Raw genomic sequence first — 18,074 nt, forward strand, 5'->3', positions numbered from 1 at the left:
GGAGAAGGCAAGACTGAGAGGAAGAGCAGCCGAGGCCAAAAGGGGAAGGCCCTTCTGCCATGCACCTGTGTGGCCTTGGGACCTCCTCCCCTGCCACCCTTGGCCACTGTATAGTCACAATGCCTCACCAGGCATCTTCAAACTTAAGAGAGAAGGTGTACATGAAGTCATTGGGTGACAGCCCCCCCACCCCGGAGCACCACACACAGTCAGGCCTGGTCTCCCTTCTTTATTGATCTCTGGCTATAGCAGGGGCCTGGGAGACCAAGGGCAGGGGGTGAGTCACATGCGTCTCTGCCCCACTAGGGGTGGGGTGGGAGGGACAGGTGTCTGAGACCATGGATATGAACTTCACACAAACAGGACCCACTGTACAAATGCATGGTTGATATTTACAAGCAAGGAGGAGGGCAGTCACCTGGATGTTGGCCTTTCCTGGGGCGAGGTGGGGCGGGGAGGAGCCTGAGGAGAGGAAGGGGCACTGGGCCTTGCTGGGCTCCATTCAGAGGGTCTGGCGGCCGCAGCCCTAAGCCCCTCCTGCATCGGCCTTCCACCTGGCCACTCTCCATTTTCCCCAGGGAAGGGGCCTTTGGTGCCTACGGCTGGGCAGGTTCAGGGGCTGAGGGAGATGAGGTGCCCTCTCTGTAGCAACACAGGATCAGTGGCTTATGCCCCACCCTCCCCACTGCACCCTTGACTCCCACCCAGCTAGTCTGCCCGTGCTCTCAAGATGCATCCCAAGGTGCTTTACAGGGAAGACCTGGATGCACTTTACAGACATTGGTCGGATGGGAGCTTCCTGCCTGCCCCCCCCCACCTTGTAGGGAGAGGGAGGAGGCAAGGGGCTTCAGGACCCCTCTAGGGCAGGTGACCCAGTCCCGAGATCCCAAACCAGGGTACCCCTCAGTCCCTGGTCCTACTAGCTCCTCTCTTTCCTGGTGTCCATGTCAGGATGAGGGAAGGGGAGATGGGGAGTTGGGCTGGGAGTGGGACTGAAGCAGTTCAGGTCTGGGGGAAAGAAGATGCCCCCATTCCCGGGCACAACAAAGGTCCCATGCCCTGAAGGAGTCCACTCCCCTCCCCACACCTCTGAGGGCTCTGAGAAACCCCAGCTTTCTATCCCAAGCCAGCCTCTCTCAGGGGGGAAGAAAGAGGGACCCAGACCTGCCAGCTTAGATCTGGGGTGGGGGCTGAGGAGACCCCCAAAATGTATTGCTTAGAAACTTGGAGGCAAAAAGAAGGATGGGGGAGGGCCAGGGGGGCTGGCATCTCTGACCCTCCCCACCAAGCCCTGGGAAACCTTCAGGAAGCTCCCCGCTCCCAGCCAGACAAGTGACCACGGGAGGTGTCCAGAGGCAGGGGGGTAGGCACAGTGACCACTGGGAGTCTGACGTTGCCCAGTCTTGTGCCAGGAGATTAAAGTGCGCCCCAATGGGTTTCAGGTGGGAAGGGGCCCTTCCCCCAACCCCACAGTCTCTGGCATTTGGCCTCCCGGTCGCTGGGCTGTCTGGTCCACAACCTCTGGGCTCCCTTAGAGCAGATGGGGGAGCCAGTCCCGATGGATGGTGCCGATGACATCGAAGACTTGAGACTCAGTGAGGACCTGGGGAAGGGGGAAAGGGTCAGTGCTCCAACCTTCGCTCCCCTCTGGGGTCTGCCCTGCCTTCTCTCAGTCCTGCTGGAGCCCTGCCCAGTTCCACAGGCAACTGGACCAAGAGGGCCCTGCAGAAGAGTGTGCGACGCGGAACTATGAGGGGACCAGAAATCCAAGTCACACTGACTGGACAGGTTCCTTGTGCCTACTGCACCCCCACCCCCATGTGCTGTAGCGGGCAGCTGGAACCTTGCCTGGATCCCACCTCTCCTGTCGCTCTGAGAAGCCCCTCCTGCATGCCCCCTTCAGGTGGGAGGACTTCCCTACTTCCCACTCCTGCCTGGACTCAGCTCCACAACTCCACTGGGAAGAGGTCAGGGGAGACCTCAGCCACTGGCCCCCAGACTACCTCTGCCGGGAGGTGGTCACGGTGGACGCTCAGCTCTGAGGACTCCCCCATCTTTACCCCACATGCTCACCGGGCCACCCCCGGGACTAGTCCAGATTCCCATTCTGGTTGTGCTGCTCCTCGGCAGGGGCGGCCGGGGCCTCCTCCTCCTCACAGGGGGACAGCCCGTCGATGGACATCTGGTTGGTGATGCCTGCAGAGGGGCATGAGGGAAGCGGGGTGGGGCCAAGAATTGCTTTCCTCAGAAAACAAGGATTGGATGGGTCAGAAAGAAGCAATTCTCACCCACCCCTGTGTCTTCCAACTGAGCTCCTCTCACCGGGAGCCCCACTTGGGGGAAGAGGGTTCCCTCCAGCCTGCTAAAACTCCCAGGCCTTAACCTCTGGACAAAGAAAGCGATTTCACAGCAGGGGGCGGGGGATTGTGCGGGGCTCCTGACACAGCAGCACCTGCACTGCGGCTGTCCCCATCTTCTCGCCCAGGGACCCTGGTTGAGCACTTGGCTGCCAACCGAGGCGTCCGCTGTTGGAGCCGGCTGCTCCAGCGGGGAGAGGTAGCAGTCTGCTTTTGTCTGAGTGGATCCTCCGCAGCCTTAGAAACCCAGGGGCACAGCTCTACCCAGCCCTCGGGGTCACTGCGAGTGGCCCTGGCTGGAAAGCAACAGGGCATCTTCTCTCCAGCCCCAGCCAAGAAAGGTCCAGGCCACTCAGCAAGGTCATGGTTGGTGATTTAGCTGGAGTTGGTCTAATGCCAGGGCTCCAACAAAGGATTGTCCCAGGGGCTTATGGGCCATGCACCTGCTATGGCCTCCTCGTCTGCCCACAAGATCTCCCGTCGCCCCCAAAGGTACCCACCACTTGCTGCTCGTTCCTTCCATTTCTGCTTGTTCTCCTGAATGTACTTGGTCCAAGTGGCGCGGAAGCTGACCACATCGGGGTTGGGGTCTCCCACTTCCACGTCCAGAGAAGGCTGGCGCCACTGGAAGCTGGAATCAGGCCCCACTCTCCCGTCACTCCTAAGTGAGGGGCCCAGCGCACCCCGGAACATCCTCACAGCCCTCCGAGGGGAGGCGAGGGGGAGGATGGAAGAGCAGACACCCAGGCCCTGGAGACGAGACTTTTCCCTCGGGAATATAAACCCCGAAACCCATCCTCAATCTCACCCCTCCTTTCCCACCCTGCCCCTCGTGGTAGAAGGAAAACAAACACCAGGTTAGTTCAAACGCACTACAGACAGAGCTGAAAGGATCGAGGGAAAATGGAGGATGGACAGAGGAGAGCACAGGTGCGTGGCAAGCCGGAGACTGGCTCCCAAGCTTGGAGCTGGAGCTGCAGGAGTCTCTAAGCGCACACAGGCACGCACCCCCTCCCTGGGAGTCCCTCCCCTCTGTGAGCTGAGCCTTCCAACCCCAGAAGGGGAGACCTGCCCTCCCCTGCCCCCACCCCAGGCCACCCTCACCTGGGCTGGTTCTTAGCCTTGGAGTCCTCGTCCCCCAGCGGCTGCACGCTCTTCTCGGCCACGTCGGTGAGCACGGAGAACGTGGGCTCCACAATGAAGTCCATAAAACCTGCAGAACAAGGAAGCCGCGGAGGGGAGGCGCAGGCTATGGTCCCCCGCGTGGCTGGCCCCTAGCTGCTTGCTGAACAGGACAGAGAGGTAGCCCAGGGCTTGAAACGTCATCCACTGGAGGACGGACTTTCAGATGTCCTTGTGACCAAGAGAAAGCCCCTTCACCCGCAGTCCCCACCTCAGGCCTCTACGCCCTAGCCCAGGGTTCCTAAGAAGGAAGCTAGGGGCATTCGAGGGGGGCAGGCAGGACTCTCTCCTCCATGCAGGAAAGAGCACTCACCGATCTGGGATTGCGCCACCAGAGTGGAAGTCCGATCACAGAGCGGAGAAAAGGGCAGGCCCAGCTCTGCCTCCTTGTCGCCCTGGAGGAGAAGGGGACAGGGCCGGAAAGCTCCAGAGGATACCTCAGACCAGCCAGATCTGGGACCCAGCTGAGGTGGTGGGAGTTGTTGGCCGAAAAGAGAGGAATTTCTGAGCCTTTCATGGGGGAACTAAGTGATAAACAAATGACATGCAAATGTGGCCCGTGGGCCAGGGGAGCCAAAGACACCATGCCACCTGTCGGAAGAACTCCTCCATGAGAGCCTTGGTCCAGCGGCTGTGTACTGCCCACTGCTTGGTTGGGTGGCTGATGTCCGCAGCGTGCAGCAGTAGAGACAGGGCCTTGGGCTTGTCGATCCTGGGAGGGGCAGGTGACAAGACAAGGGAGACTGGTCTTTGAGGCAAAGACCTAACTCCCGCCACACAAACACACAAACACAGTTTCCCATCCTTCGAATACCCTCTGATGCTACACCCACACCCAGAGTGCGCCTTCAATAGATGTACACACACAAGAGGCAGCACAGCTTCGTGGCGGAAAGCCCAGACTCTTAGCTACACAGAGCGCCAACCAGAATCCCCAGTGTACCTAGTGCGCATGAGTAGTGTAACATTGATCCAGGTGCTTGAGTTCTCTGTACACCCATGCCCTCAATCCTAGACTGAAAATAAAGAGCAAAATCTACCCCACGGAATTCTTTCAGTGGAAGTTCTTGGAAGCCTGTCGGACACTCAGCGCGCACTCAGTAGATGCTGTCTGTAATTATCATTATAAATGTGATATGGCCACCCCAACAGCGACGTGCTCGAACACTGCACACCCTCCCCCAGAGATGCCACACACAGAGGTCAACGCACACCTTCAGGACACACGCCGCCAGCACTTGCACACACGTACACACTCCCACCTACTTTTAAGCAATGGTCTGCTGTTAGGGCAATTGTCCCTTAATTTCTCTTGACTCATATAATTCTCTCAGTAACCCTACTGAAGCAGGGACGTGTGGCAGGCTGCTATAGGGAAGGTATATTATTTTCACTATTTCCCAGGCAAGGCAGCTGGGGTGCAGAAAGGTTTCGTGTCTCTCCCAACCTTCCAGAGAAAGTCTGTCCTGAATCTAGGATGCAAACCCAACTTAAACCCCCCGTCCAAAGTACGCTCCATACAGCGGTTGCCTGGACTGTGCATAAACCCAAGACGATCACACACACACACACACACACACACACACACACACACACACACACACACTGACACAGAGAGCACTCAGGCACGTGCAACCAAGAAAGTCCAAGCAAAGACCTGGCAGGCCAGTTAGCGTATGCATGCCCCCAGTTCGCGCACAGCCCCCTCCGACCTGGTCCTAGTCCCAGCCCAGCCCAGCCGGGTCTACCTCTCCAGTTGCTGCAAGGCTGTCTTCATGGACTTCACTTGCTGGAAATGGCAGGACATGTCTGTGGCCAGTACCATCTCGATGACGAGGGCCCGCAGCTCTCTGAGTGGACGGAACCAGAGAAGGGATCACCCCCCCAGCCCTGAAACACGGCTGAAGTGGAAACAAAGGGTTGGGGTGCAGGGGTCTCTTAGAGGTGTCAGATCCTGGCTTCTACTCACACAAATTCATCCCTGGTGAGGTTGATGAAAATGTTCATCTCATCATCCTGCATCATTCGGAAAACGGAGCTGATGTGGTGGTTCTCCAGCACCGAGCGGTCGTTGTACAGGATGGCACATTCTGACCTGCAGAGTCAAAGGCTGTTGTGTGCAGCCTCTCATAAGGGGACACTCTGGAAAGCACCCCATCACCTCCACGTGGCCCCTCCTGCCCCTGCCACGGCCCCACTCCTCACTTGGTCTGGATGTGGAAGCTGTTGGTAGTGCCTGTGTGCTCATAGTCATGGATGGCGGCGGCAAAGATGATGGCCAAGACCTCAATCTCTGACAGGCAGTGCTGGGGGGAAGGATGGGATGAGGGCGGGCTGACGCTCGACCAGTCACTTCCCCTCACAGGGAAGCCCAGTCAGCTCATGCCTTCTCTTCTGTGGCGCCAACTCCCAGGACCAATGCAGCCAGCTCTCTCTGTCCCTGGAATGGCCACACACTCGCCTCTATGCCAACCTGGGACATTCCCCCTGCAGCCCAACACACAGCCGCGGCACAGCCCAGGCATATAAGATTCCTGGGGAATCCTCCGCGGAGCCCTGGAATGTAGTGGGTTACACACTGGGCAACTCAGCTTGCTCCAAGCTTGCTGTCCTGCTCTGTATGGTTGCTATGACTTAGAACAGACTCAATGGCAGTAACTGGGGTGGGGGTGGGGGTACGGGGGGGGGTGTTGAATCATTTTGTTTTAAGTTAGGGGATCCTCTATAATTGAGTCAACTCAACTTGACTCTAAAAACTTTAGGAGACCGGAAAGAACTACCAAGAGAAAGGAACCACAGCCTAGATATACCTCCATTCTACAGCCACAAGATCTTGAATCCCAGCAGCGATCACCAGGGCACCTACCACCATCCCTGTGCGGAGCAAGAAGCAGTGGACCGTCTGGGTAACGTCGGCTGCATGGATCTGGTTGTGATAAGGATTCTTGTACTTCCCATAGCCCGTCTCCAAGGCTTCCAGGAAACTCATGAGAAACACAGTGGGAATCTGCAAGAGGAGGGCGGAAGTGGCAATGGATCCAGAGGTGGCAGGAATGGCAGGAGGCTGCTGAGCCCCGCAGTGGTCAACAGTGTCCGGGAGCACAGGCCCCGCGTGCTCGTGAATCTGCGCTCCTCTCTTGGCGCTCAGATCCTGCCCACCGTGTGACCTTGGGAAAGTCACATGCCTCCTGACACGGAATTTGCAGAAGGAGGGTAATATACCTACCTTGAATTTACTAAGTACAAGGCACTTATTAGTAAGTACTCTCTAAAGAGTTGCTATAATTATTATTTCCCCGGAGGATCTTAAGGAAAGGAAAGCTTCCCTTCTACCTTCCTTCCAACCACCTGAGCCCACTCCCCAACCCAATTCCATGGGAGAGGGACTCAAGATTAGATGACCTGCAGAGGCCCTTTCCAACTAGATTCCTCTGAGAAGCCTTCGGTGGCCCCCTTCCCTCCACACGCACTCACGCACATGCCCTGCGAGCCCCACAGCCCAGAGCTGTGCTCAGCTACTCATGCTCTCTCTGCTGGGCTCAGCTTTCTCTGTGCCCCGGGCATGTCTGCTTCCTTCAAAAGACTCAAGACTCCCAGAGGGCAGGGCTGGTCTTGTCCCAAAGCTGGGATGGACCGAGAGTCAGGGCTTGGGGGGGGGGGCGGTGGGGAGGGCGCATCTGTAGAAAGGAGGGTTAGAAAACACGGAAAAGGCTCCAGGCATCTATCAGACCCTCACGTTCCCCCACCCCTGGAGGGCTGTGCCCCAAATTCAGGGAATTTTAAAGGACTGTTTCCATAACAACTGCCCTTGCTTTTGCGTTGCCATGGCATCCCTGAAAGGAAGGGAAGGGGGGAGCAGGGGAGGGACTAGATGCCCAGGAAGAGAATGTGACACTTGACAAGGTCTCTACCACCAGAGAAAACAAAATCAATAAGCCACCTTTCTTTAAGCGCCTTGGAGCAAGGTAGACAGGCTAGGTTAACCCCAGCCCCACATAGCCAGTGACTCCTGGGGTACCCAAAGCCCAGTCCTGGGTAGGGGAGTAGAGTTCAGAAGAAGCTGGGATCTTGACTCTCACTGGTAAGCAGTTAGAAGAAACAGTTGCTGGGGAGAGTCTTAACAAACAGAAGATGGTGCTATGCTCCTCCTGAAGAAGGCGGGATTGTTGGGAACAGAAGGACACTGCAGAAGGACAGGCTCCAGGGAGACGCTAAAAAAGCCTGACTGAGCATCTCAGGAAGTTTGGGAGACCCTGGAGAGGGGTGGAAAAGCAAGGAGTTGGGGAGCAGAGAAGGCCACACGTGGTGCAGTCTGTTATGTTCCAGGGGACACAGGAGGAGGATGAAGCAGCCTTCCAAAGCCCATCTGGGAGGAGACGGTCCAATGACCCTTCTAGAGTACTGGGGTTGTCATTCCTTCACCACCGCCATCTCCTGCCTGCCCCCACCTGAGTGTTGACCAAATAGCCCTACTGTGAACTTCCCCTCCCCTTCCAAATGTGGTTTTTCTGTGTAGAAGTGTTTTTTCCTGGCCCCATTCCCAAAAGATGCGCCCTTTCTAGCACAGGATCAGGAGGGAAATTTAACCCCTAGACTTCTTCCTCCTGGCCAGACAAACTGCAGAACAAATGGAGTTCACACACACCCTCAACCAGTCCCACCCCAGGCCTGCCTGGAGCAACTCCCTCTCTATAGCAGTCCGTGGACAGAGACCAGAGCTGCGGGAAATGGGAGGAAGTGGCCAATTTTGATTTTTTTTCCCCCTGAGCAGAGGCTCCTGGGAAAACAAATTGAGAGACTCTGGTCCCAAAGGGCACCAGCTGACAGCGTCTCCCTTTCCACAGGCAGGAGGCAGGGCAGCGGAAGGGGAACTGCACGACATCTCTGAGAGGGCAAGTTAGGGAGGAAAAGTGGGAGTGCCAGCCGACTCCCAGGCTAGGTGGCTTTGGACCCAGAGTGGTCTCCTCGCACGCTGGAAATCAAGTAAGAGGCAGGCTAGACTGAGAGGAGAGGGTTCCTTCCCTGATGGAGCTTGAGGGAAGAAAGTCTATACTGCAGTGGTTCTCAACCCCCCTCATGCCACGACCCTTTCATACAGCCCCTCGTGTTGTAGTGATCCCCAACCATAACATTATTTCCGTTGCTGCTGTTATGAATCAGGCGAGCTCTGTGAAAGGGTCATTCGACCCCCAAAGGAGTCGAGACCCACAGGTTGAGAACCACTGGTCTACAGCATCTACTTGGTTGGAAGCTTTCAGAAGAGTCACAGGAGACTGCTGCCGGGAGGCATGGGCAGGCCTCGGTGCCTCACCTTGAAGCGGCTGATTAGACTGTGCCGGGTCAGCAGCTCAAAAACAATGGTCCTCAGGGCGTGGTCATCCGCTGCCCGGTTCAAGGAGAAGACGTCAAAGCACCAGAGATCCAGGTTCTGTGGAGAAACAACAGATGAGGCGGGCAGGTGCTCAGGAGGGGCTTCTCAGCAGCAGGAAGGGTTGAAATGAGAGCCTCCCAGGCAAAATTCCCAACAAGTCCAAAGCCACGTGGAAAGCAGAAAAACAGAGACGTGAGAAGATGGGTCTCTTTGATCCTCGATGCTCTCTCAGCCCGGGAGAGACAAGGAACACACAGGTTTCCTCTCGAGCAGGCCAAAGTGGCTTGAGAAACATGGGCACGATGGCTAAATGGGGAGGGCAGAACCCCTGCCAGAGAGGATCTGGAAGTCCCAAGGTGCCTCTCGGTAGCACAGTGGTTATGCACTGAGCTGTGGTCTGCAAGGTCAGCAGTTCCAAACCACCAGCAGCTTGGCTGGAGAAGATGGGGCTTTCTACTCCTATAAACACGTACAGCCTCAGACACTCACAGGGGCTGTTCACATCTGCCCTGCGAGGTCGATAATAAGTCAACATGGACTTGATGGCAATGAGTTTGGGTTTGGGTTGAAATGTTCCAATGGCTACTCATTCCCCCAACCTGCTCTTTCCCCCACACCAGCAGTCACCTTGAGACAGTGGAGGACCGCCGTGGAATGAGTGGGGCCCACAGACGTGTATGTTCTCCGGAACATCCTAAGGAAGGAAAAGACAGAGAGGTCCAGATGTGAAGGTTTCAGAATGGAGGGTCTGGCCAGAAAGCAGCGTAGGGATAGGCCAAGGGTGTGTGGATCCTTCAAAGGGAGGCCTGGGAGCCCAGTGTGGCTGGGAAAGAGGAGCACAACTAAGGCAGAGGGAGCTGAACGGAACGTGGAAGAGCCTCACCGCTCCACGAAGATCCCAGCTTGCACGGCATGCACGATGCTTCGGAACTTGGGCTTCTCCTCCGCACGACGGCCTTTCGCCCGGGCTTGCTGGGTGAAGGTGGAGGCCAGCCAGTCCCGCACCTCTGAAGGCACAGCGTCTGAACGTAGCTCCTGCAGCTCATCCTCCGTGTCCAAGATTTGCCTGGCACCACAGAAGGGGAGTCACGAAGGAGAGAAAGCAGGTGGCCAGCCACACTGCCACCTCAGTAGCTCATGCCAACGGCCTTCTGCTTCTGACTCCCCCTTCCCGTGCTCGTACTTAGCTTGCCTTTTTATTTCTGCTTCTCTGGCACTTCCCCGGTCTCTCTGTAAGGCAGTGAGCATCCCTACTCTGGACCTGTTCAGGCGGGCAGTGGGATAGCTAGCTACCACTTGTCAAGGAGGCTGAGACAGAGCAGCCCTGTCCAGGAAAAGTCAAATGCAAGCCACAGCAAGGACTGTCAATGTTCCTATAGCTTCATGATGAAGTGAAAACAAACAGATGAGATTCCTGTTGAACCCATGCACAGTACGGTCCTTTCTACGTGAAACCAATACCAACTGTATTAATGAAGGGTTACACTTCAAAAACTAGTGTGTCAATGGATGTATGCATGGATTGTGATAAGAGTTGTACGAGCCCCCAATAAAATAATTTAAATTAAAAAAGAAGACATACACATGGGGGAGAAAATGAGCGTGTATTTCACATACCCATGTCAATTGACTAAGCACAGTTCAAATGCTTAATTGCCCTGTGCGGTTGGCAGCTCCCCCTGTTAGCAGAACAGCTGCGCTGGGCTCCCTGCGTGTGCCAGGGAGAAGGCTAGGACTAGGTGAGCATCCAGATCCCTTCCAGCTCTGGCTTCTGGCTTTCCGTGGGTCTCTATCTCTGCATCTCTGTTGGTCGCTCAGCTTCACTAGCTCTACCAACAGCCCTTTACAGCTGCTCCACCCGCTCTCTTTCTTCCTGCCTCTGTCCCTGCCACCACCATTCCTTATCGCTGGCTTTTGGTCTTCCTCGGTGTTTCTGGATCAGAGTCTGCCTGCTAACTTCCTCCACCTCGGCATCACCACCACGCTCACCGAGTCTCATCTATGTAGACGGCCTCCAGCAGAGAAGCTGTGTATTCCAGGTTTTTCTTCAGCTCCTCGATGTTGACCTCCCCGTTCTCCAGCTGCTTCACCATGTAGCGCAGCCTGTGGGGGAGCAGACGGATCTAGCTCCTGCTTAGTTAGGCCCTGCTGCCTCCCTCCCGGGGACACCAGAAGCCTCCTCACTAGGGTGCATTTTGCAGTGACAGTCCGTCTTCCATAAACAATGAATAATCCCAACAAGAATACCAGTGGATAATGTGTTTGATCCCAGGTTATTGCCAGTGCCTGTATTAAGCTTACCACTCCCCAAGATGTAATCCCCGGCTTTTCCTGACTACTGTCTCACCCACCATCTGATCCCTCAACCCCTCCCCTTCTGTCAGTGTTTCCTGCAAACTCTTGGGTAAACTGCCCAGGCCCAGTCCCATTGGGCAGACACAGCAGAGGTGATACGCTAAGGATGATCTGTGTCTTTGTCTGCAATAACAAGCTAAACGTGATGTCTCCCTTGCGAGAGGATGTGGGGAATCACAGCAACCACAATAAACCCCAGGATTCTTTCCCTAGTCGTGGAGGTGACGAGGAGGTGTGTGTCCCCGGTCCCCGCTGCCCCTGCCAGGGACAGCAAAGACACAGAACAAAGACCATTCTGAATGCGCTCACCCAGCCTCACTCCATCCAGGCAGAGCTAATGGATTATGATTCCAGAATCCATCAGCCAGGACAAAGCAGGATTAACCCCTGCCTTCCCAGGCCTGCAGCTACAGCACCTGGACCCAGCCTTGGCCCCAGAGCCACGGCTTTCTCCAAAGAGAAAGTGGTCGGGGTGGAGCCAGGGAGATGGGAAGGTTCTCATTTCCTGGAGGCTTTCTCTGCTGTGAATTCTAGGGGTTGGTGATTAACCCACAGGCTTCTTAGAAGTCTAGCCAGTCCAGCCTAGACCATCATAGAGCAAGCAAAGCTCTTTGACACTCGATTTTTCTTTTTAAGTCAAGCATGTCCCTCTCTCTCAGCTCCTTCTCCCAGCCCCACCCCACTTCTAAGACCAAGACGGGGTGAAATGGTGGCCATCACAATTCCTCACAAAGAGGGGCTTCCGAAACCCAAGGTCACCCATGAGTCAGGGAGAGAAAGAGAATGAGTCAGGGACCAGAGCTGAAATTAGCATCAACTCCGGGAAGCTGGGGGAGGAAGAACAATGGCATTCCTGAACAGAAGCTGCTCTAGAATCCTGGGGTCTTTGCAGCTCAGGAATCAGGGGATACTCAAAATAGTTGACCCCCTACCACCACCACCAAGCTTCACAGGTCACCTATCACCTCTAGGCCTGGATACAAACATGGGGGGAGGGGGGGGAGGGAAGGAGGAAGCCAGGAAAGTGAGAGAAGCTGGAGGAATAGACGGCAGGCCCCTCTGTGGGCTCTCTTCCAACCTCAAGCATAGCCTTGCTGCTGCCGTGTCTCCGAGTGGAGGCAGAGGGTTGTTGGACAAGAAGGAGGAGGATGTGAACAGGAAGTTTTTCATGCCGTGCAGGCCCAGCTCAGGCTTCACCAGGACAGAGGAGAGAGGAGACAACATAATCAGATTTTCCTAGCCCTCCCAGAGATCACAAAACAAAGAAGTACGTTCTACCTTCCAAGCTCAGACACAAGCATGGGCTCCCCTCTCCTGACTGCGATACCTCGGAGAGGGGCCAGCAACTGTGGGGACACCACCGCAGAAGAAAGGCAGGCCTCAAAGACTGCCCCTAGTCCAATCACTCCTTCCCCACTCCACCCCCATGCCCAAGCCAGTCCTAATCTTCCAATTCATTCCCCTCTTTGAGGTCAAGACCGATCAGTTTTATTCTCACCCCACGGCTTGAAACGCGCATCCCCAAATGCACAGGCTCCCAAAGTGAACAGCCAAGCCCACGGTGTTCATCTGCATGTATTCACAGAATCTCCAACCAAGCTGCCAGCTCTACATTTTAAAAAGCTACTGCTCCTACATCATCTCATGTTATCCTCACCACTGCCTGGGAAAGGCGGGAGAGAGGCGGGAAGGAATTGGTACACCCATTTCCAAGGCCAAACCCAAGCTTCAGGAGTATCTGTGGAACCATGCACTGAGCACCAATCGAGGAAGAAGGCATCCTATGCTCAAACTTGCCCCCTTAAGTAAGCACTAACTACTCAGTGAGTATCAGACTGTGGCCCATAGACCGCCAGCATAAGGACCACATGGGATAAAGACATCCCGAGTATTGAAGATATAGATTCTACACCCACCATATCTTCTAAGCCAAGACACCTGAGGGTCTGCCTAGGGCTCTGCCTTTTTAGCAAACACTCCCAGATGAGTTTTATGCACTTGAAAGTCTACCACGATTGTAAAGCCTCATTTTCTTCATCTGTAAAATACACAGATGATCATTTATAAGGGTTAAGGGAAGGCAATGAATTAGTAATATGTGCAAAGGGTAAACCAAAGTACCTGGCATATATATACAGAGGGTCCTCATAAATGTTATAAGCTTCAGAATGGACTTGCCAGCACCCTGCTGGGACTCCCCCTCCCCCAGTCCATATCGCAGGCCTTTCTCCAGCCCTAGTCCAGATGGAGAAGAGTGAGTAAGTCTAGGTAAGATGCCAGTTGTCGGGTGGGGTGCGGATCAATTCTGATTCACAGTGTCCCTGTGTGTTTCGGAGTAGAACTGTGCACCCTTGGGTTTGCCAGGGTTGATTTGGGGGAAGGGATTACCAGGCCTTTCTTCCGAGACATCTCCAGGTAGAGTCAAACTCCAATCTTTTGATGAGCAACTGAGCATATTAACCCATTAACTGCTTGTCCCACCCACATACTCCCAGGTTAGATAAAACTAATCAAAACAAGGCAAAACCTCCTGCCACAGAGTCAATTCTACCTCATGGTAACCCAGTAGGACAGAATATAGACGCCCTACCGGGTTTCCATGACTTCTTTTACCGAAGCAGACTGCCAGGATCTCCTCTCAAGGAATAGCTGGTGGGTTTGAACTGCAAACCTTTCGTCTGGCAGCTAAGTACGTAACCACTACGCTACCGGGCTTCCTCACCTGTGAGATACTCAAACCAAACTGACAGCGTCGAGAGTATTCCAGCTCCTGGTGAGTCTATAATCTACATCGTTGGAAGCTCCTTTCTAAATTAGATTTTTTTCACCATCCAGTCAAATCTTACTCAAAGTGGTCCTACATGGCATTTCTACGGCTGTAAATGTATGGAAGCAGCCCGCCTCGCCTTTCTCCCACGGCTGTAGTTTAGGTTAGGCTGCTAACCAAAAGATCTGAGACTCAAGCCCATCAGCCGCTCCACGGGAGAGAAATGAGACGGTCTGCTCCGGTAAAGATATACATACAGCCCTGGAAGCCCTCTGGAGAGTCGGGACTGACTGATGGAGGTGGGTTTAGTTTATTTTGCTTTGTGTTTTGTTTTTGAGTTTGGTTTGGTGTTTAACCTTATCTGAGTCTTATAACCACCTTATAAAGGTGGTTGAGAGCCCTGGAGATGTAGTGGTTACCCGTTCAGCTGTGACTGGTAGTTCAAAACCATCAGCAGTTTCGGGGTGGGGGGAGCTGGGGGAGCCTGGGATTTCTACTCCTGTAAACAGTTACAGAGAGTCGCTGTGAGTCAGCACTGACATGATGGCAGCAAGTGTGGTTTGGTTTGGTTTAAGTGACCTGAGGTCACACAACTTCTCAGTGGCAGTCGGGTGAGCAAGGCCTACGGCCCAACCGCGTGGAGCCTAACTGAGCCCCGAGTGTGGACTAGATTGGAGTGAAACTAGCCCAGTCGTCTGCGTCACTCAGAAAGAGGCTGGAATCCAGCCGCCACAGCTTCTTCAGCATCAGTCAATCCATCCTAATGAGCTGTTTATGTAGCTGTTCCCCCACCGTAGGCTGAGTGCCTTGATGGTGCGAACAGTGCCTTGTATATCTTGGCCTCCTTACAGCCTGGCACGTAGTAAGTGCACAGCAAACGGTCAGTAAATAAAGAAAAGGCAAACGGGAGCAGTTTAATCCAGTGCTAGGCTATCGGCCAACTGAGATTTCTGAGCCAAGGTTTCTGAAGCCGTAACGGGGAGCCTGTGGACGAGACAGAGGTCATGGGTTGACTCTGAGCACACCCTTCTTCCGAGTTCCTCTTCCTCCCCACACTCCAACTGGAGATCTTGACCAGGAGCTCCTGTACAGCTTCTGTTGAAATCTTAACACAACACAATCCAGACACCAGAAGGAGGCGGGTGAGGAAGGAGAGAGAGATTCATAAGCAGGTTTGACAAGCGAGGAGTCCGAGAAGGGGACAGGATTCTGGGAGCTGGAAGGACCCAAGGGCTCAGTTATCCTCCAGGAGTCCTGTAACCCCCACCCCCCTTTGGGGCCTGGCAGGAGTCTCTCTTATTCTAAAGTCAGGCTCTCCCCAGACCCACCCCACCTCACCCCTCAAACTTTTTCTACCGGGAAGTCGTTTCTCACCCACAGAAGTTTAAATCCAACCCCACTGGTCAGCCCTCAGAATCTGGGACCAGAAGGGTCATTTTCCACAAAGAACAGGAGCTGATCCAATTCTCGGCCAGATCTAAGGGAAACTGGAAGCTTCCTCCAACCGGCCTTCCACTCCACCCCTCTGCTTCACCACCACCACCTCCAGCTCCTCTCGCTTCCATCCCTGCACCATGGGAAATGCCTCGGATCCAGATCCCTGGAAGCCCCCAGCCTCTCCTAGCTCCAAGCAGCCAGCTGAAAGAGAAGTAGGAAGCGCAACACCCTAGAAAAGTTGGGCCTCCCCCCTCTTGTGCCCCAGCCCCAGTTCATTTCTTTAGCTCCCCAGGTGGCTGATGTTCAGGAGATTTCCGAAGAACCCTGCCAGACCTTCCAACATCCACACTCCCAAGAAGATCACTTCAGACCAGAGGCCTGGAAGTCAGGAAAGAGGAAACGCTTTTAGGTTCTTAAAACCCCAAGAGGAGGATTCAGGGCATTGAGAGGTCCTAACCAGGTGAGGGTCCAAAGGAGGGAAACCATGCTGCTACCTACCAGAGGCAAGAGGAAATGAGATGGAAATAGGAGAATGCAGGATGGACAGGAGTAGAAACTGGAGATGTTGACCCATGGTCACACACACACACACACGCGCACGCGCACACACGCACGCACACACACACACACACACACGACTGCGAGGTGGTGGTCTCTCCCCTCCCCCAAACAACACTCGGGGAACCCAAAAGCAACCTGACCTCTTCCTCCCCTCTCCCTCATCCCTGGCACCTACCTGAGGATGGGGCCCTGAAGGTGGCTCCTCTGCACAGGGACAGGAGCCGCCATGGAAATCAGTTTCCTACTTCAGAGGTTCAAAATGCTGGCCCTGGGGCCCCTGGGGCCCATGGGAGTGACTCCCTCTTGGCTCCCTGACTTCCTCCTCCAGGCCCCAACAGAGCTGAGTAAATTGAGGAGAAGCCTTGGGGGAAGCAAAGGAGGAGGGGCCGAGCAAGGAGAGGCATCAGGCAAAGACCCAGCCTAGAGGAACTGGGTGAGAGGCCGAGGGGAAAGTTTTCAATCTGAATCAGACTGGAAACAAGAATCTGTTCTCAGAAGAATCCCAGAAAGGACAGAAATAGCACAGGCCAGCCCCTCTGCTCTCAGGAGGTGGGGCTCCTCTTTGGGGAGAAAGGGTTAGCAGGAAGCTTAAGGGCGGAGGGACAAAGAACTAGAATCTGTGGATGACATTTGGAATGAAAAGGATAGGGCCCCCAAAAGATTCCACCACCCACCCATGCCCCACCCAAAATAAAAACCCAAACCTAGGGGTTTACAACTCCTAACGGCCCTCAATAAGCGTTCCCGCAATCGTTAATCTGCACAGCAGACAGCCTCGTCTTTCTCAGGCAGAGTGGCTGGTGGGTTTGAACCAACGACCAGGTCTCCTGGCAAGTGCTTCCTCCCACCCCACCACTACCACCCCCACCCCCACCATCACCATCACCATCACCGCCCCCAGAGAGGCTAAAGCTCATACAACTCCCTCCTCTAGAAAGACAGCAGGTTTGACGTCTGGGACCATGCTGCAAAATGAGTTTTAATGTTGCATAGATGGCTGGATGCAAGAGAGAGAGTAAACTTCCACCGAGAATTAGAAATTGTAAGAACGGTTTGATGAAGCTCGGGATCAGGGCATGCTTACCCAGAGACCCACCCAACAAGGAGGCTTGCCTCGTCCCCATGAGCCCTCCCCCAGGCAGTGGGGACGGAAATCGAGAAGTTGAGCAAGTTGCTAACATTCCCAGCTCATTTCTCCAATAATTGTAAAAGGGGGCGGAGAGGGGATTGGATTAACTAAAGAGCCGGGGTCCAGCCGGAGCGGGAGCGGGGATAAGGGGGGGAGCTGAGATGGGATGGGACGCTGCAGTAAGTGCCACGAGAAGAACCCAGGAGAAGCTCAGCTTCTGCCCCCCAGCCAAGGTTGGAGAGCAAAGCCCAGCCCCTGCGGCGAAGTGGACCTGCGCACACAACCCAGCCAGCTTCCCGATTGGCTGGAAGATGACATCAGCAAAAGCCGAATAGATTGGGGCCCCGATTGGTCGATTGGGAGGGTTGGGCGGGGTTAAGAATGAGGGGCTCGCGTGTGAAGCTAAACACAGCCAGCGAAGAGTGGGGAAGACTGCAGGCGATCTGGAAATGAGGGAAAGGGACTGCGGGGACGGGCGTAGCAAGAGTGAAGTGCGAAGGGCCGGGATTTTGTGATGGAAAGTCTGCAGGCACGCGTGCGCACACACACCCAAAGCGGGAGAGGTTAAAATACCTTGTCACTATGCCAAAGCTTCTAAGGATCATAAACAAACGAAGTGTGGAAACCTGCTGTTTCTCAGCTCCCCAGAACGCTGCGACAACAGCCACTCGAGAAATGGAGGCTAAGTGTGTGGACGTTGTTTTACAGTGAACTGTTGGCCATGAAGCAGGGCTGCTGGAGCTTTGGGAAGAAAGGAAATTCTGTCTCCTGCCTCTCCTTTCTCCTTCCCGCCACCTCTTTCTCTCTCTGCCTCAACACCACCCCGCACACCAGTGTGGAGCGGGTGAGAGGGTAGCCAGCTGCATACTGCCTACAGCCTGGGGCACCAAAGACTTCCAAGTCAGGCCGGCTCCT

The 18,074-nt window shown here is 54.8% G+C and overlaps 1 protein-coding gene across 1 annotated transcript; it reads right to left on the reverse strand.

Annotated features, from left to right (window-relative positions):
* Positions 1 to 246: 246 nt before the first annotated feature.
* Positions 247 to 16,687, reverse strand: PDE1B (phosphodiesterase 1B). The gene is made up of 15 exons (XM_075551537.1): positions 16,206 to 16,687; positions 10,900 to 11,013; positions 9,794 to 9,976; positions 9,538 to 9,604; positions 8,851 to 8,967; positions 6,406 to 6,546; positions 5,745 to 5,845; positions 5,509 to 5,634; positions 5,288 to 5,389; positions 4,131 to 4,251; positions 3,853 to 3,934; positions 3,462 to 3,570; positions 2,858 to 2,988; positions 2,074 to 2,196; positions 247 to 1,603 (listed from the first exon to the last, which is right to left on the reverse strand). Exons 1-14 carry the CDS (start codon positions 16,256 to 16,258, stop codon positions 2,090 to 2,092), a joined length of 1,554 nt encoding a protein of 517 aa, XP_075407652.1. The 5' UTR covers positions 16,259 to 16,687; the 3' UTR covers positions 247 to 1,603; positions 2,074 to 2,089.
* Between the last annotated feature and the right edge of the window lie 1,387 nt (positions 16,688 to 18,074).

Source organism: Tenrec ecaudatus, chromosome 6, assembly GCF_050624435.1.
Source record: "Tenrec ecaudatus isolate mTenEca1 chromosome 6, mTenEca1.hap1, whole genome shotgun sequence".
NCBI lineage: Eukaryota > Metazoa > Chordata > Mammalia > Afrosoricida > Tenrecidae > Tenrec > Tenrec ecaudatus.

Coding starts and splice junctions, on each gene's coding strand:
- PDE1B (XM_075551537.1), bottom strand. CDS start 16,258: ATGGCGGCTCCTGTCCCTGTGCAGAGGAGCCACCTTCAGGGCCCCATC. Junction 3,571..3,852: donor GGTGGCGCAATCCCAGATCG/GTGAGTGCTCTT, acceptor CTTGTTCTGCAG/GTTTTATGGACTTCATTGTG. Junction 2,989..3,461: donor AAGGCTAAGAACCAGCCCAG/GTGAGGGTGGCC, acceptor GCCTGATTCCAG/CTTCCAGTGGCGCCAGCCTT.